A 14,111-nucleotide genomic window follows, 5' to 3' on the forward strand; every position below is an offset into this window, starting at 1 on the left:
GCGGGACGACCCAAATGGAGAGCAAATGTGGAGCTGCGTCTACATAAGCTGAGCTTCCCCACTCGCCTTCACCCCGTCCTAGGCAGCTGGAGTCCCCCCTCCAGCCCTTGACAAACCCAGAGATCCATTCTCCAGACACCGCCCCCCCCCCCCCCCCCCCCCCCGCCGCTTCTCCTTGATGCTGTCTGGGTGCTCTTGACTTTCCTTCCCTCCGGATGGCTGACTGCCAGCTCTCAGCCTCTCCCCAGGTGATCTCCGGATTTTAAATCAAGAACAATCCTAGTTGAATTCAACAATGGTCACATGACACCCGGTTTGGTGGCTTGGGTTTGGGACCGGGTAGGTGGAGTGGAGCACTGAAAATGTCTACAGGTCTGGGGAAGTTTAAGCTGGAGGTAAAACACAACCATTTCCCGTCCTCACCCCAACCCCTGAGTCCTCCCTCCCTCAGTCCTCTTCACCTCTGGAAGGACACCTGGTCCCCAGGTCTCAGCTGGCAGTTTGGGTTTTCTTATTGTAGTGAGATATGAATAACATAAAATTTGCCATTAGTGACATTGAGTCCATTCTTAGTGTTGTGCAACCATCACCACTACCTAGTTCCAGAACATGTTCGTCACCCCAAAAGGGGACCTGTACCCACTAAGCAGTCACTCCCCACTCCCTCCTTCCCGCAGCCCCTGGGAGCCATTACTCTGTTGTCTGTGCACTTGGGTTTGCCTCTTGTGGGCATTTCATACAAATGGAGTCACACAGCACGCGGCCTGTGGCATCTGGCTTTGTTTGTGTCTGTGTTCTTTCACTTGGGTAGACTGTTCCATGTGCTGCTTCATTCCTTTTTGTGGTTGAATAATATTCCTCTGTCGGGATGGACCCCGTTACATCTATGCATTCATCTGTCGCCGGGCGTCTGGCTCGCTTGCAAGTCTTGCTCGCTATGAGCCATGCTGCTGTGCGGTCTGTGTGCGGGCGTCTCAGGGCCTGTTTTCCGCAGCGGCTGCACTGGTTTCCGTTCCCGCCAGCACACCCTCCCCGACACTTTTGTCTCCATCCTTTTGGTTCTAGCCATCCTGGCAGGTGTGAAGTGGTGTGTCCCTGTGGCTTGGACTTGCATGTCCTTAATGATTAATGCTGTTGAGCTGCTTTTCATGTGCTTGTTGGATGTCATTTTTGAGCCCTCCCTGTCCCATGTCCCCAGCCCAGCAGCAGGTCCCGGCAGCCTGCCTCTAACACACAAGCTGACTCTGAGTGTATCCTGCCACCTCCACTGCCACCCCCGGGGCCAAGCCACCATCATCTGGGGCCTGTCCTCTGCAGTCTGTCCCCCTCATGGAGGCCTGTGCTGTGGCCTGCCCTGCCTAGGTGCTCACCCGGGGCTTTAGCTCTGCCTGCTCCCCCTGCTGGGGATGTTCTTCTCCTTGTCACCATTCAGGTCTCAGTTCAAGTGTCACCTCCCCAGAGAGGCTGCCCTTGATCACTCTTTCTGCCTCGACATTTGCGGTTCCATTGCTGTGCACTGAATGCGATTGGAGATGGCCTGGTTGGCGTGTTTCCAGCCGGGGCTCTGCCCCCAAACACTAGCTTCCCCCAGTGTAGGGGTCATGCCGGTCTCATCCAGGGCTGCACCCCTAATTTGGCCAATATTCAGATGAGCTTCCACTCTGAGCGCACAGCAGCCTTGCCACATTCAGGGGCATGTGCCCTCTTCCTTCCGGGGGTTCCTGGTTGACTGGGGACTTGAAGGGTCACTGTGAACCTCGTCTCCTGGGCTCTTTGCCATGGACTGTCTGAAATGGCAGCTTTGTCCCTGAGCCCTCTCACCTTCCAACCAAGCTGCTTGCTGTGGTCAGAAGCAGTCTGCCATCTCCTTTCTTCAGCCCCTTTCAGCTCCTTTCCTAAAGGGCAGCCTGTGCAGGGTGGCTGGGGTGAGGACTCAGCCCCCACTCCAGTCTCCACTGCTTCCTGGGCCTACCCCCCACTGTCCCTCTTCCACCCCGTGGAGATAGCATAGCACGGGCCTGTCCCAGGAGTCACTTGTCCACGGCCGCACGGGATTCTGCACAGGATTGGTTACCCCAGGGCAGGTGAGCTGGGTCCCTGCCCTGAGCTGTCCACTCCCCCAGCTTCCAGGCTGCCCACTGAGCCCAACAGCCCTAGCGGCCCCACTGGTGGGAAGGGGACACATTAGCCAGGGGCCTTGCTCACCCGAGGGGCTGGGGGCTGATGGTGGCTCTCCCCGGCACCCTGCATGGGCCGTGTGCTGTGGGCTGTGGGCAGTGGCTCCCTCCTAAGGCAGGCCGGAGTGGGATCCTGCTGTGTCCCCACCCCGCTGGCTGGGGCCTGGGGCAGTCTAGTATCCCTCCTTCTTGTCCTCTTCTGCTCAGACACTGGGCTGGGGGAGAACAGGGGGCCACACCTTGGCTACCCACAGAGCCCTTTCTGCAAATCTTAGCGGGCCCGAGGCGGGGTGGGCGGGGGCATGCAGAGGGGGCTGCGCTGGGGAGGGGTGGCTCAATCCTGCTCCTGGCCTGAGGCCAGCCAGTGGTCCCCCCTTCCCCTCCCATAGCTAGAGGGCACCCCCCCTTCACGACCTCTGGGACTGCAGGCACCTTCTTATTCATTCAGGACACCCGGGAAGGAAGTGGAAGGCCGTGGAGGGAGACGGAAGCCTCTCATCCAGGCTCCTCTGGTCAGGTCTGTATGTGCAGCCTCCCTTGAACCAGCACCCAAGGGGCCCGGGCCCGGGCCCAGCTGAGGGTGACCAGGAGCACAAGCCAGTTGTTTGCCACTGAGTCCTGAGGCCTCAGAGAAACTGAGAGCAAGTCAGAGGATACTGTGGGCTGGATTGTTTTCCATCTTTTCTCTCCAATTGTAAAAGTAATATTCATCAGGAAAATGCTGTAAAGAGTGAAAAAGAGGCCAGGAGTGGTGGCTCACACCTGTAATCCCGGTACTTTGGAAGGCTCAGGTGGGAGGATCACTTGAGCCCAGGAGACCAACCTGGGCAATAGTGAGACCCCATCTCTACAAAAAATAGAAAAATTAGACGGGTGTGGTGGTGAAAGCCTATAGTCCCAGATATTGGGGAGGTTGAGGCAGGAGGATCTCTTGAGCCCAGGTGTTTGAGGGTTCAGTGAGCTATGATCGTATCAGTGCACTCCAGCCTGGGTGACAGAGCAAGACCCTGTCTCAAAAAAAAAAAAAAAAAAAATGAAAAAGAAAATAATAATCACCTATAAATAATGTCTCCCACAGATAAGCACTGCTAACATTTTTACATTTTTATGAATTGACTTCCCTGCTGTAAAGGAAGTAATGTGGAATAGCAGGCTCAGCCTGTCGCACCCTGTCCGTGCCGGGCCCCAGCTGCCCCGGGTCAGCTGAGCTCTGTGCTCCCAAAAGGGGGATCGCAGCGCACTACACAGGCCTTTTGTTTACTATTTTACCATGAGAATTTTCCTGTGATGCTATTCTTTCTTGAAGTTTGTAAACATTTTTCAAAAAACAATGTAGCCATATTATATAAAGTCTATATTTTATTTATGTATTTTTTTATGAGACAGTCTCACTCTGTTGCCCAGGCTAGAGTGCCGTGGCGTCAGCCTAGCTCACAGCAACCTCAAACTCCTGGGCTCAAGCGATCCTCCTGCCTCAGCCTCCTGAGTAGCTGGGACTACAGGCATGTGCCACCATGCCTAGCTAATTTTTTCTATATATATTTTTAGCTGTCCAAATAATTTCTTTCTATTTTTTTTTTTAGTAGAGACGGGGTCTCGCTCTTGCTCAGGCTGGTCTGAAACGCCTGACCTCAAGCGATCCTCCCACCTCGGCCTCCCAGAGTGCTAGGATTACAGGCGTGAGCCACCGCGCCCGGCCAAGTCTATAAAATAGAAGAAAATCTCTGAGATTTCTATTTCCCTTGCATGTATAAAAATGATTTTATATATTCTTTCCCAGACTCTTTCCATATACATATGTATTTTACGTGGTGATCATCATAGGTCACTCACATGTTATTTTATATCTGAGAAACCAGCTTGTTTGTGAGTCTGTGCACTGCAGTTAGGTAGACATATATGGTTAAGATTGCTGCAAAGTTTTTGGCATTCAATACAATGCTGGCCCCTTAATATTTTGAAATTTAAAAACATAACACACACACACACACAAAATACAATGCTGGTACCTCAATAAGTTAAATCTAGGACTACCATGCGGCCCAGCAGTTCTAGGGATACACCCAAAAGGATTGGAAACAGAGACTCGAGCGCAAACGTGTGTGGGAACGTTCGGAGCAGCACTGCTCCCAGCAGCCAGAAGAGGGGAAGCGCCCAGGTGCCTGTGGGCCGGCGCCTGGATGGGCAGAATGTGGACGAGCTGCAGCCGCACAGCAGAACATTACTCAGCTGTAAAAAGGAGTGAAGTATGGGCCGAGCTGCAACCTGGGGAGACCTCGAAAATGCCCAGTGAAAGCAACCAGGCACAAAAGGCCACTCGGTGTATGATTCCATTTACATGAAATGTTCAGGGAGATTGGCAAATCCACAGAGACAGAAAGCAGATTGGCTGCCAGGAACCGGGGGCCTGGGGCGATGGGGAGTGACTGCCTTATGGGTAGGGGGTCTCCTCTGGGGGTGATGAAAATGTTCTGGAATTCGTGGGGATAGTTGCACAGCATTGCGAATGCACTAACTGCCACTGAATTGTACATTTTAAAATGGTTAATTTTATGTTAGGTGTATTTTAACGCAATAAAAAAATGCTCCTGTGAACATCCTTAGAATTAAATTTGTGCAATATGCATTATTGTTATTATTTTAGGCTAAATTGCTCAAAGCAGATTTACTGGGGCAAAGGGTGTGGTGAACCTTTTCAAAGGTCTTTATAGGCATTGACAAATTATTCTCCTGAAAGTTGACCATTTTACACCCTGGGGTAAGATTCAGACTGAGTGTGTCTAGAAAGGGCGATGGCATTGGCTAGGAAGAGGAATGCTCAGTGCCATGCGGTCTGGAGGTGGCCACTGCTATTGGGACCCGTGGAGACTGGGCCTGCAGGGGACCCAGAGCAATGAGTGCTCCCAGAGTGCAAATGGGAACTGAGCTGTCCCCAAGCAGAGTGCGAGGGCCACTTGGGCCACATTCAGACAGAGGGGCCCTGCTAAGGCTTGAGTCCTTGTCCAGAGCAGAGGCCCGTGGTGGGAGTTAACTGGGGTTGGGATCAGAGCTGCAGTCCTAGGGTAAGCCAGCCAGGGCCACCTTGGCAGCAAATCAGGAAGGAAACAGACCTGTCCCTGGCCAGGATGGCAGTGGGCTAGCAGGCTGCTGTGCCCACCCTGGGCAGCACATTGCCAGAGACTGTCGTTTGGATCCGTGTAGTGCTTTGAGCCCTTGCATTATTTGAAAGGAAATGCCATAAACGCGTACGCAATCCATTGTACTAGTACAGGAACAGTCTTTGTGAACAAGTTGTGTGAATTTTGCTTGACTGCCAGCTCGCTACAAAGTCATCAGAGTTGGCTGCCAAAAAGGTAGTTCCCAGCTAAGGGGAAGAATATTGCCCAGCACGTGCCCTCCCACCCCACCGGGCGCGAGAGATGAGAGTCATTGGGAACTGGGGTGAGGGGGCATTTGAGTGGGCTTCAGGCATGGGAAGTGTTGGAAGATAAAGTAGATTTCTTCTAGATTGTTCCAAAGGAGGTAGGTTGCTCTTGAAGAAAGAATCATTCTTTAATAGTGAGAGTTTTCTAACAATGGGCTCAGTCAGCAAGTCCCGCTCTCCCCATACTGGAAGCAAAGTGGATTTCTTCTGGATTGTTCCAAAGGAGGTAGGTTTGCATTTGATGAAGGAAACATTTTTTTTTTCAAAACAAATGTATCAAACCTGATTCATTAGAATGAAGTTATTTCTTCACACTAGTAAATCAAAAACCAAGACCCAGATTTTATTTGTATATTTGTAAATATATATAAAGCAGTGCAAACAATTATTGAGCTTCATCTCCTGGACAAGAATGCCAAGTTAGTCTCTCTTCATAAAAAGCGATTACAATTTGAGGACACTTCATATTTGCCCCTTTTGCCAGCACCAAATCTGCGTCGTGCATCTTTCCGTTCCGTGAGAAAACAGGGGCTCTGCGCTGCTGTCCCTATCGTTCTCTCAGGACCGGCACCTCTGGCCAAGCCTCTGGGTTTGGCCGCAGCCTCTCTTTCCTTCCGTGATTCGTACCATCTTTGTGCTCGCCAGCTGGTTGGGGATTAAGAAATGCTCAGGTTCCCGAGCCGTGGGCATCTATGAACCCTCCGCTTTGGTAAATGCGCCGCCCGTGCATGGACTACGGTCGCCGGACTTGTCCCGCGCAGTCTCCAGCCCCTCCCGGCCGTGCACTTTTGCTGCTGCAGACCTGCACGGTGTCGTTCCGGGTCTGGCGGGCAACGTTTTCAATGGAGGTTTTGGACAGTGGCCGCGCTCCACGGCAAGCTGCCGGCCACGTGTCCACACCGCCATGGCTCTGACTGGATTGTTTCTGGATATAAAAGGTGCAAGGCCTGCTGGGGAGACCAGTACAGAAGCAGAGCTGAGGGACACGAGGAGAGCCGCCCTCAAAGAGCTACCCTCAGGCAGCTTCAGCACAGGGGCGATGACCTCGCCTTAGCACTCTCGGTTGGAAAGCTTAGTGGTGTGAATGTAGCTGGCTGAGGGGTTGGATTACTTATCTTGCAGGCAGCTTCCAGAGCCTGATGGAGTCAAATCATCGTGGCTGTTAAGTCCATGTGTCCACGCCCATGTGTCAAGTCCAGCAAACTCCAGTTTGTGCCACGCACGCAACATTCTCCATGGATGTTTGCTGTGGCTCCCGCCGGTGGCCCTGGCTTAGGCAGGGCCTGGGCGTGCGTGTGCCTGTGCGATCGTGGGTCCTCAGCCTGGATGGACATGGCTGGGTGCCTGGCCAAGAGCAGGCGTAGCTGCTGCTCGTGTAGATGAGTCTTCTATTTGGCATGCCAAGTGGGCCTTTGTCCTCCAAGGTCTTGGGCTGGCTCTCGCTGTGCACCTGTCTCTGCACGGTCTCCTCATTTGCTTTAGCGGTCCTGGGACAACGCACAGGTCCTGCAGCCCTTCAGGGGACAGACAGGTTACCTGCGGATAACAATGAGACAGACACTGCGTGATGTGACAGGAGGAGGGACAGGAGGCGACTAGCAGGCGCAGGGGAAGTCCACTCAGCTCAGATCCTGGAAAGAAAGATGTGTACAGGTAGCTCTGCCGTGGGAGAGAGAAAGGGATGAGGAGAGAGTGGCAGGCAGGGAGAGATGGCGGGACAGAAGACGGCCATGCCAGAGGGGCAGTGGGCACAGCACTGAGAGGGAGGAGAGGGAAGAGGAGAGATACACAGGCCGACGCTCGGCAGAGAGGCCAGACCCACCCCCACCCACACGGTCCACCCATCCCCCAGAGCCCACTCACGCCCCACCCCAAGGCCCTCAGAGCCTACTCACCACCTACCTCTGGAGCCCCACAGCTCACCCAACTCATACCCTGCCTGCTACCCACACTCCCACGTGGGTACCCCCCACAGCTGGAGTGCCCGCAGCCCTTACTGGCAGTGAGGGGGGGGCTTCCCCCAGCTGACCAGCGCCAGCCCCGCCAGGCTAGGCCTCGGATGCTGGGTGCTTCAGGGCTCCATCCAGCTGCTCTGCGAGACCCCTCCCGACACAGACAGGAAAAGCAACTGAACTCTGGCTTGTGTATTTGAGACCCCCAGACTTGCTTCAGTGCACGAAGCAAGCGTAGGGCATCATTTCAGCATCATTTAGCACGTGCGCTGCCACCCAGCCTGGATTAGGGCCCTTTGGCCTCAGTTTCTCCTTTTAAGAAGGTCTTAAAGGCAGTTCCCTGATCCCCCCCGTCCCTCCCTCCCTGGAGGACTCAGTGCTTGTTATCCGGACGCTTCTTTTCTACTCTGTATGCTACCGATCAGCACATGTGCCTGCATAAATCGCATGTACCAGTCCAGTACACCAGGAGTTTTATCCGTGCGTTCCACCGTTGCCAGGCGCAGCGCACGTGGCTGCACACATCCTCTCGGTCCTCTGAGTCGCCTGGTGTCAGCCGTTCTCATTCTCTCACATCCGAGGGTCCTCAGGGCATCTCATCTGGTTGCATCACTCCAAGCACGCGTTGCCCTTTGCCCTGAATGCCTGTTGATATCCTTTGCCATTTTCTTCTTGAGCTGTTTGTGTTTTTTAGTGTTTTGTGGGAATTCTTTGCATAGTCTAGATAATCTGTTATCAGTTCTGTGCATTGCAAGGGCCCTGCTCTTAGCCTGTCTTTTTACTGTTGTCCAGAAGGTTTACATATTTTCCATTATTGTTTGCCCAGTTTTTATCTTAAGAATTTCTTCTCTATCTCAACACCATAAAGATACTGTTCTCTTGTTTTGGTTTGTCCCTTTAGATCTTTGGTCCATCTAGAACTGCTTGGCCAGGCCTTGGACCAGGTCCTCGGTGTCTTTGGGGGGTGATCCCCCAGGGTGTGGAGCCATTTGCAGGAGCAGCTGGGGGGAATCTGGGGGGAGGCAGGTCCGGGTTTGTAAGTGTTGAGTGCGATGCGACAGCTGGGGCATTTTGGTGGTGGCTTTGCCAGTGTGCTTCCTTGTGCTGGCTGGGCTCCGGGGCTCGTTTCTTCCTTGTCTCAGCTTGTCTCTGCCCCACCCTCATTAGCTCTTGGGGCCCACCATGATCTGCGCAGGCAAGTCTCTGAGTGGAGGCTGGGGGACCGCTTCTGCCTGTGCTCACAGCCTGCCTGGGCCAAGGGGCAGCCTGCCTGGCTGTCACAGGCGATCACTCTGATGTGATCTGAGGGGCTGAGGCTATGCGTGTGCCCATCCCCCTCTTGACATCCCAGCCTCCACCAGCTCGCCTAGCACACTCTTCCCAGTTTCCATAGCAACGCTGCTGCTGGGTAATGATTCCAGGGAGAAAGACATTCCTGTGTTCTCAGTGTCACCTGAGAGTCCCATTGCTTGCTTGTTGTCCTGCCCCAGGGAAACCCTAAGGACAGCTTCTGTGTTTGCTTCCACTTAAGGATAGTGGTAGCTGGTAAATGTCCCAAAACAAAAAATCCTGATTTGGAGCATTTGCCGATTTCCTTGGTGCAAATACTCCCACTATAGCCAATTTCAAGCCAATGCTGTGATGTCACTGGACTTGGAGTTAGGAAGAGATACATCTTAAGAGTATTGCCACCTTCCAGACATACGACATGTCAATTAACGCCAAGAGCACAGATGACAGTAAAGTGGAGTAAAATAATTAGAAAGGGATGAGTTTTGAGTATTTATTGCCTTTGTTAATATCATTCAGTTAGCTGTACATGTCTGCAGTTAAAATATTGATGCTGGCTCCCAAACTCCCGGCTCCAGCCGGCTCCAGCCACCGCTGCTGAGGGCTTCGAGGCCATTCCTCACGTCTCTTTGTCTACAGCCTTCCCAAAGCCACACTCAGCTGCTCTCTCCCTCGTTTCCATCCTGCCTTTCGATCTGCAGCCTCTCTGGCGAGCACAGCCCAGCCTGTCCCAACTGCCATTCCTGTGCTCTCCCAACCAATGCCTCCTCGCCTGAAAGCTGTCACCACTTTTCTCCACCATGACAACCACAGGTTATGCAAAGATTTACATATGAACAACATACAAAATGTACCCAAGACTGTTTCTTTGCTACATTCTTTATCATAACAAAAAATCCAAAACAACTTTAGTGATGCGGTGCACAGTAGGAAGCAGGCGGCGGGGGGCCCCCACGCGCTGGTGCGGGTGGGCCGTGGGGACCGCCGCTGTGAGATGGGAGACGCAGAGGAGGACGGGAGGGAAACGTGCCCGCACATTCACGGCGCCGCCGCCCCCGGGATGTGGGCAGTGCCGCTTTGCTTCCTTCTGCTGTTCTGTATTTTTCCAGACATTCTACAATGAACCTGTGTTTCTTTTATAATCAGACAAAATTCATTTTAAGAAAAAAATCTATTTTCAGAACATGAGAATTTGGGGGAGGGGGGAGACATAGGAAACTTCAATTGTTATCTACAAGGACATAATGGAATCAAAGAAAGGTCATTGTTTGGGTTACGTGGGCTCAGAGAAATCAGCTGGTCTGCTGTGTCGCAGACACCAAAACAGGGTTCTGCAGTCCGGGGGGGCAGCTGCGTGAGAAACCCGGGCAGGCAGGTGCCACCGTGAGGATGGCAGACAGAGGGTTGTTGTAAACTTGCTAATATCGGGACAACTCAGCAAAGCAGAGAGCCTGTGCCCGTGCCTGAGCAGGGCCCTTCTCCCTGTGTCCCACAGGGGCTCCCAGCCTGCTCTGTCCCCAGACACATTCCGGGTTCCCCTCCCACCTGCAAACCAGCCCCCACCTCTTTTCTTGGCCCATCTCCCTGTGCTTGAGGCAGGCCAACTGCCACCTGCTCAGGGGGCCTTCCCCACCTCCCTGTCAGGTGGGCGTGGCCGGCCCTGTGCTCCCTTAGCAGCGGGTAAGGTCTGTTCCGGCACTTGCCAGGTAGGCAGAGCCGTTTGGGTACACTCTTCCACTTCCACGCTTCTGCTGAGCGAATGGGGAGACCCTGCGAGCTCCTCCGGAAAGTGCTTCCTGCTTCTCTCTTGCCGGCCCCAGGACATGTGCCCTGAATTCCAGTGGTGTGTGTTCGGTTCTCCTCAGTCCTTAGTTGTTTGTCCCATCTCTACTTGTCTCCTCTCCCCAAGGAGGACTTCAAGGCTGCAACATGCCATCCTGGGGCCCGACACACACTGGGTGCTGCAGAAACCAGAAACTGGGCTGGGGCCAGCCTTCTACCCACGGGTGCCGCCAGGGCACTCCCTGCTACACCCAGCTGGGGCTGTGTTCCACCCCGCCCTGGCCTGGGAGGCCCCCGTCCTCCCTCCTCCACGCCCTCCATGCAGGTAGCATCCTGCAAAGCTGCGCCAGCGCTGCTGCTTCCTTGCCCCCCTGCCCCTCATTCTGACCACTTTGCATCCAGTCCTGGCTCATGACCTTGACCCGCTGCCTTCGCCTTGCTGAGCCTCAGTCTCTGCATCTGCAAAGTGAGGGCAATAACGGCATCTCCCTCAAAGTTGTTGGGGGTTAGGATTTGAAGGGGACCCACGTCCGGTGCCCTTCCAGGAACCTGGCACATAGCAGGTGCCCAAGAAGCTGTGGTAGCTTTATAAGGGTCACTCCCTTGGCACCTCTCTTAGGCCACCTTGCAATTCCAGGAGGCTTCTTGTGTGTCAAGGCCTTTTCTCGTCAGGAAGTCAGTGACAGCCAGGAGCACACAGGACTGTGTTCTGATTCCTTATGCATCTCCGTACTCATCCCCCACTGGCCCCCGGCCTCCCTAGCGAGTAGACATCTATTGACGGACTTGGCCCACCAGGACCGGAGTCAAGGTCATCCACCTGCCTTGATGTTGGATGAGCACAACATAGATGATCACTGAGGGTTGGCTAGTATTGTTCGGTCATTGCCAAGGAACTCTCTGGGATCTTCTAGATGCTAGCTCTGGCCTCAGTGCTGCCTGAAGGAGAAGCAGGTCCTGGTGGGAGGGAGGACAGAATCGTTGTGGATGGCTCTTGCTGAAGGAGAGACTAGAGGATGTTCTAGGGTGAGGGCACAGCCTCTGGACCCAGTGCACAGACGCCGGCTCTCCCAGGCCCTTGGCGTGGCCCAGCCATCCTCAGACAGCACTCCATGGGGTGGAGGCTGAGCAGTGGGATTCGCCTGGAAATGAGGGCACCAAGGGTAGCCAGGGCCGTGGGTGGAAAGTGGACAGGGGTGACTGGCTGTCAGCCCTCCAGAAGGTTCTCATGGAGGCGTGTCTCTGCCGCAGGTGAACGGGAAGGAGCTCTCCAAGCTGTCTCAGGAGCAAACTCTGGAGGCCCTGCGCTCCTCCAAGGAGCCCCTGGTGATCCAGGTGCTGAGACGCAGCCCCCGCCTCCGGGGGGACAGCTCCTGCCACGACCTGCAGCTGGTGGACAGTGGCACTCAGACCGACATCACCTTCGAGCATATCATGGCATTGGGCAAGCTGCGCCCGCCCACCCCGCCCATGGCCATCCTGGAGCCGTACGTCCTCTCTGAGCTGTGAGTCGCCCTCAGGAGGGCCCCGGGCCCTGCCTCCAGAGAGGGCATGTCAGCTGGGGCAACCGTGCCCACGCCACCCACAGGCTGCACTGATGCAGCTCTGGGCGTGGCAGGGAGACCCCAACTCAGCCTGCCCCTCTCGGGCAAGGAACAGGCTTCTTGGCCTCCAGAAGTGACTGCGGCACCTGAGGGCTCAGAAGGTTTCAGGCCTCTAGCCTCAGGCTGGCACCAGCCGGTGAAGGGGCCAAGAGGAGGCTTCCAGGCAGGCTCCTGCTCTATCTACCCTCAGGGCCATCGCTGCTGGAAACGCGGCTTCTCTCGCCACCCAGCTGGCCAGGGCTGAGGCCCTCAGCTCCTCCTCCTCCATGCTCTGTCCTCTTCTGCGCCATCGTCTCCCGCCTCACGAGCATCACTCCTTGAATCTTCTTGCATCCCTTGTCTGTCCCATTCCTCTACTTGCTCTGAATTTCTTCCATCTCTCCGGCTTCTTTCTTTGGCCTGCTCGGAAGAAGGGCCTTTCATCCAGGCTGGTGGCTCATGACCGCGTGAGCACTGCCTCATTCTGCTCATCTTGGCCCGGCTGCAGGGAGGTGGCCCTGGGGCGCCCCTCGTCTGCAGAGAGGTAGGCCACAGGCCTTGAGCAGCCAACCTTAGCTTTGGGGCCAAGAGGGCAGCGCCTGGAGGTAGAGTGGGTCTCCCTCTGCTCTGCAGAAGTCCTCTGGGGCCTGGCTAACTCCTGGGGGCGTTGCATGATGGGGCCAGTGCTGGGCGGGCGGGGCACCGGCTGGTGTGGTTAGAGGGGTCTGGTCTGGGGGATGGGGCAGGGGGAGCTAGGCATGCCTGGGTCCTCAGTGCAGACCTGGCACATGCCCGTTTGGGGAGCATTCCTGGTCTGTGCATGGCTGCATGTAGCTCAGGAGAGGGTTCTGGAGGAGGCAGCTGGGCCACCTACCCTGGACGGTGCACCCAGATCGCGGCTCCAGGCTGGGTGCACTGAGACCAGCCGTCCCAGGAGCCAAGGCTAGGGTGTGAGAGGAGAGGATGGCTGGCCTGACCCCCACCTTCTCCTGGGCAGCCCCCCCATCAGCCATGAGTATTATGACCCGGCGGAGTTCATGGAGGGCGGCCCACAGGAGGCAGACCGTATGGACGAGCTGGAGTATGAGGTGAGCCGGGCGGCCGGGCCAGGGCCCGCGGGCAGCCTCAGGAGCCCACCCAGGGCAGCTGTGTGCAGCCCTGCTCGGGCCCGGCTCCTGCTGTCCCCGGGCGGCCGTCTGGCTGAGTCAGGGAGGGCATGGGTGAGGTTGTGTGTTCTGTCCATGTCGGTGAGTCTGCGTCCCATGCATGTCTGTGTCCTCTGTGTGCTGTGCGTCTGTGTGTGTCTTGGGCACTTCCTGGTAGGGGAGACCATGGAACACATGCGCCATTTGGGATGGTAAGAGAAGCCCTCAAAGCCGGGGGCTGGAAACCTAGTTCAGGTGACTGCAGAAGGTGAGGTGCTGCGGGGCTTCCTCGCTCACGCGTTTCCTGGGCTTTCTGCCTCTGCTTCCTCCCATCCTCCTTGCGGCAGGAGGTGGAGCTGTATAAAAGCAGCCACCGAGACAAGCTGGGCCTGATGGTGTGCTACCGCACAGATGACGAAGAGGACCTGGGCATCTACGTTGGAGAGGTATGGAGGCGGCACCGATGCAGGGCCGGGCCCAGGAAGAGCCCCCATGCCACCCTAGCCCCGTGGCCTTCCCACATGGCCCGCACAGGGCTCGGAGGCTGCCCATAAGGTCCCAGCCACCAAAGATAGGGCATCACAGGTTGGCTTCCAGGTATCAAGGCCAGGCAGGGCAGCTGATAGCTTCAGTATGTGTCTGCAGAAGGGGACCTGAGCCCAGGGTGGGACAGCATCCAGGACTGAGGACAGACCAGGACCAGGTCCTGGCCAGGCTTTGTTCTTTCCTCCCCTGTGTGTCCTGGGCAGATGTCTGTG

At 55.5% G+C, this 14,111-nt stretch overlaps 1 protein-coding gene across 5 annotated transcripts in view; it reads left to right on the forward strand.

The window, feature by feature from the left end:
* Positions 1–14,111, forward strand: part of PDZD4 (PDZ domain containing 4) — a 28,313-nt gene that overhangs the window by 10,122 nt on the left and 4,080 nt on the right. For 2 of the 5 annotated variants that reach the window (XM_069463553.1, XM_069463551.1), the window contains exons 2-4: positions 11,877–12,130; positions 13,206–13,296; positions 13,701–13,799. In XM_069463553.1, coding sequence (XP_069319654.1) covers positions 11,877–12,130; positions 13,206–13,296; positions 13,701–13,799 — 444 coding nt within the window. The remainder of the gene's footprint in view (positions 1–11,876; positions 12,131–13,205; positions 13,297–13,700; positions 13,800–14,111) is intronic. The other 3 variants (XM_069463555.1, XM_069463552.1, XM_069463556.1) reach the window with 2 other exon arrangements.

The sequence above is a fragment of the Eulemur rufifrons genome, chromosome 30 (assembly GCF_041146395.1).
Source record: "Eulemur rufifrons isolate Redbay chromosome 30, OSU_ERuf_1, whole genome shotgun sequence".
Taxonomy (NCBI): Eukaryota; Metazoa; Chordata; class Mammalia; order Primates; family Lemuridae; genus Eulemur; species Eulemur rufifrons.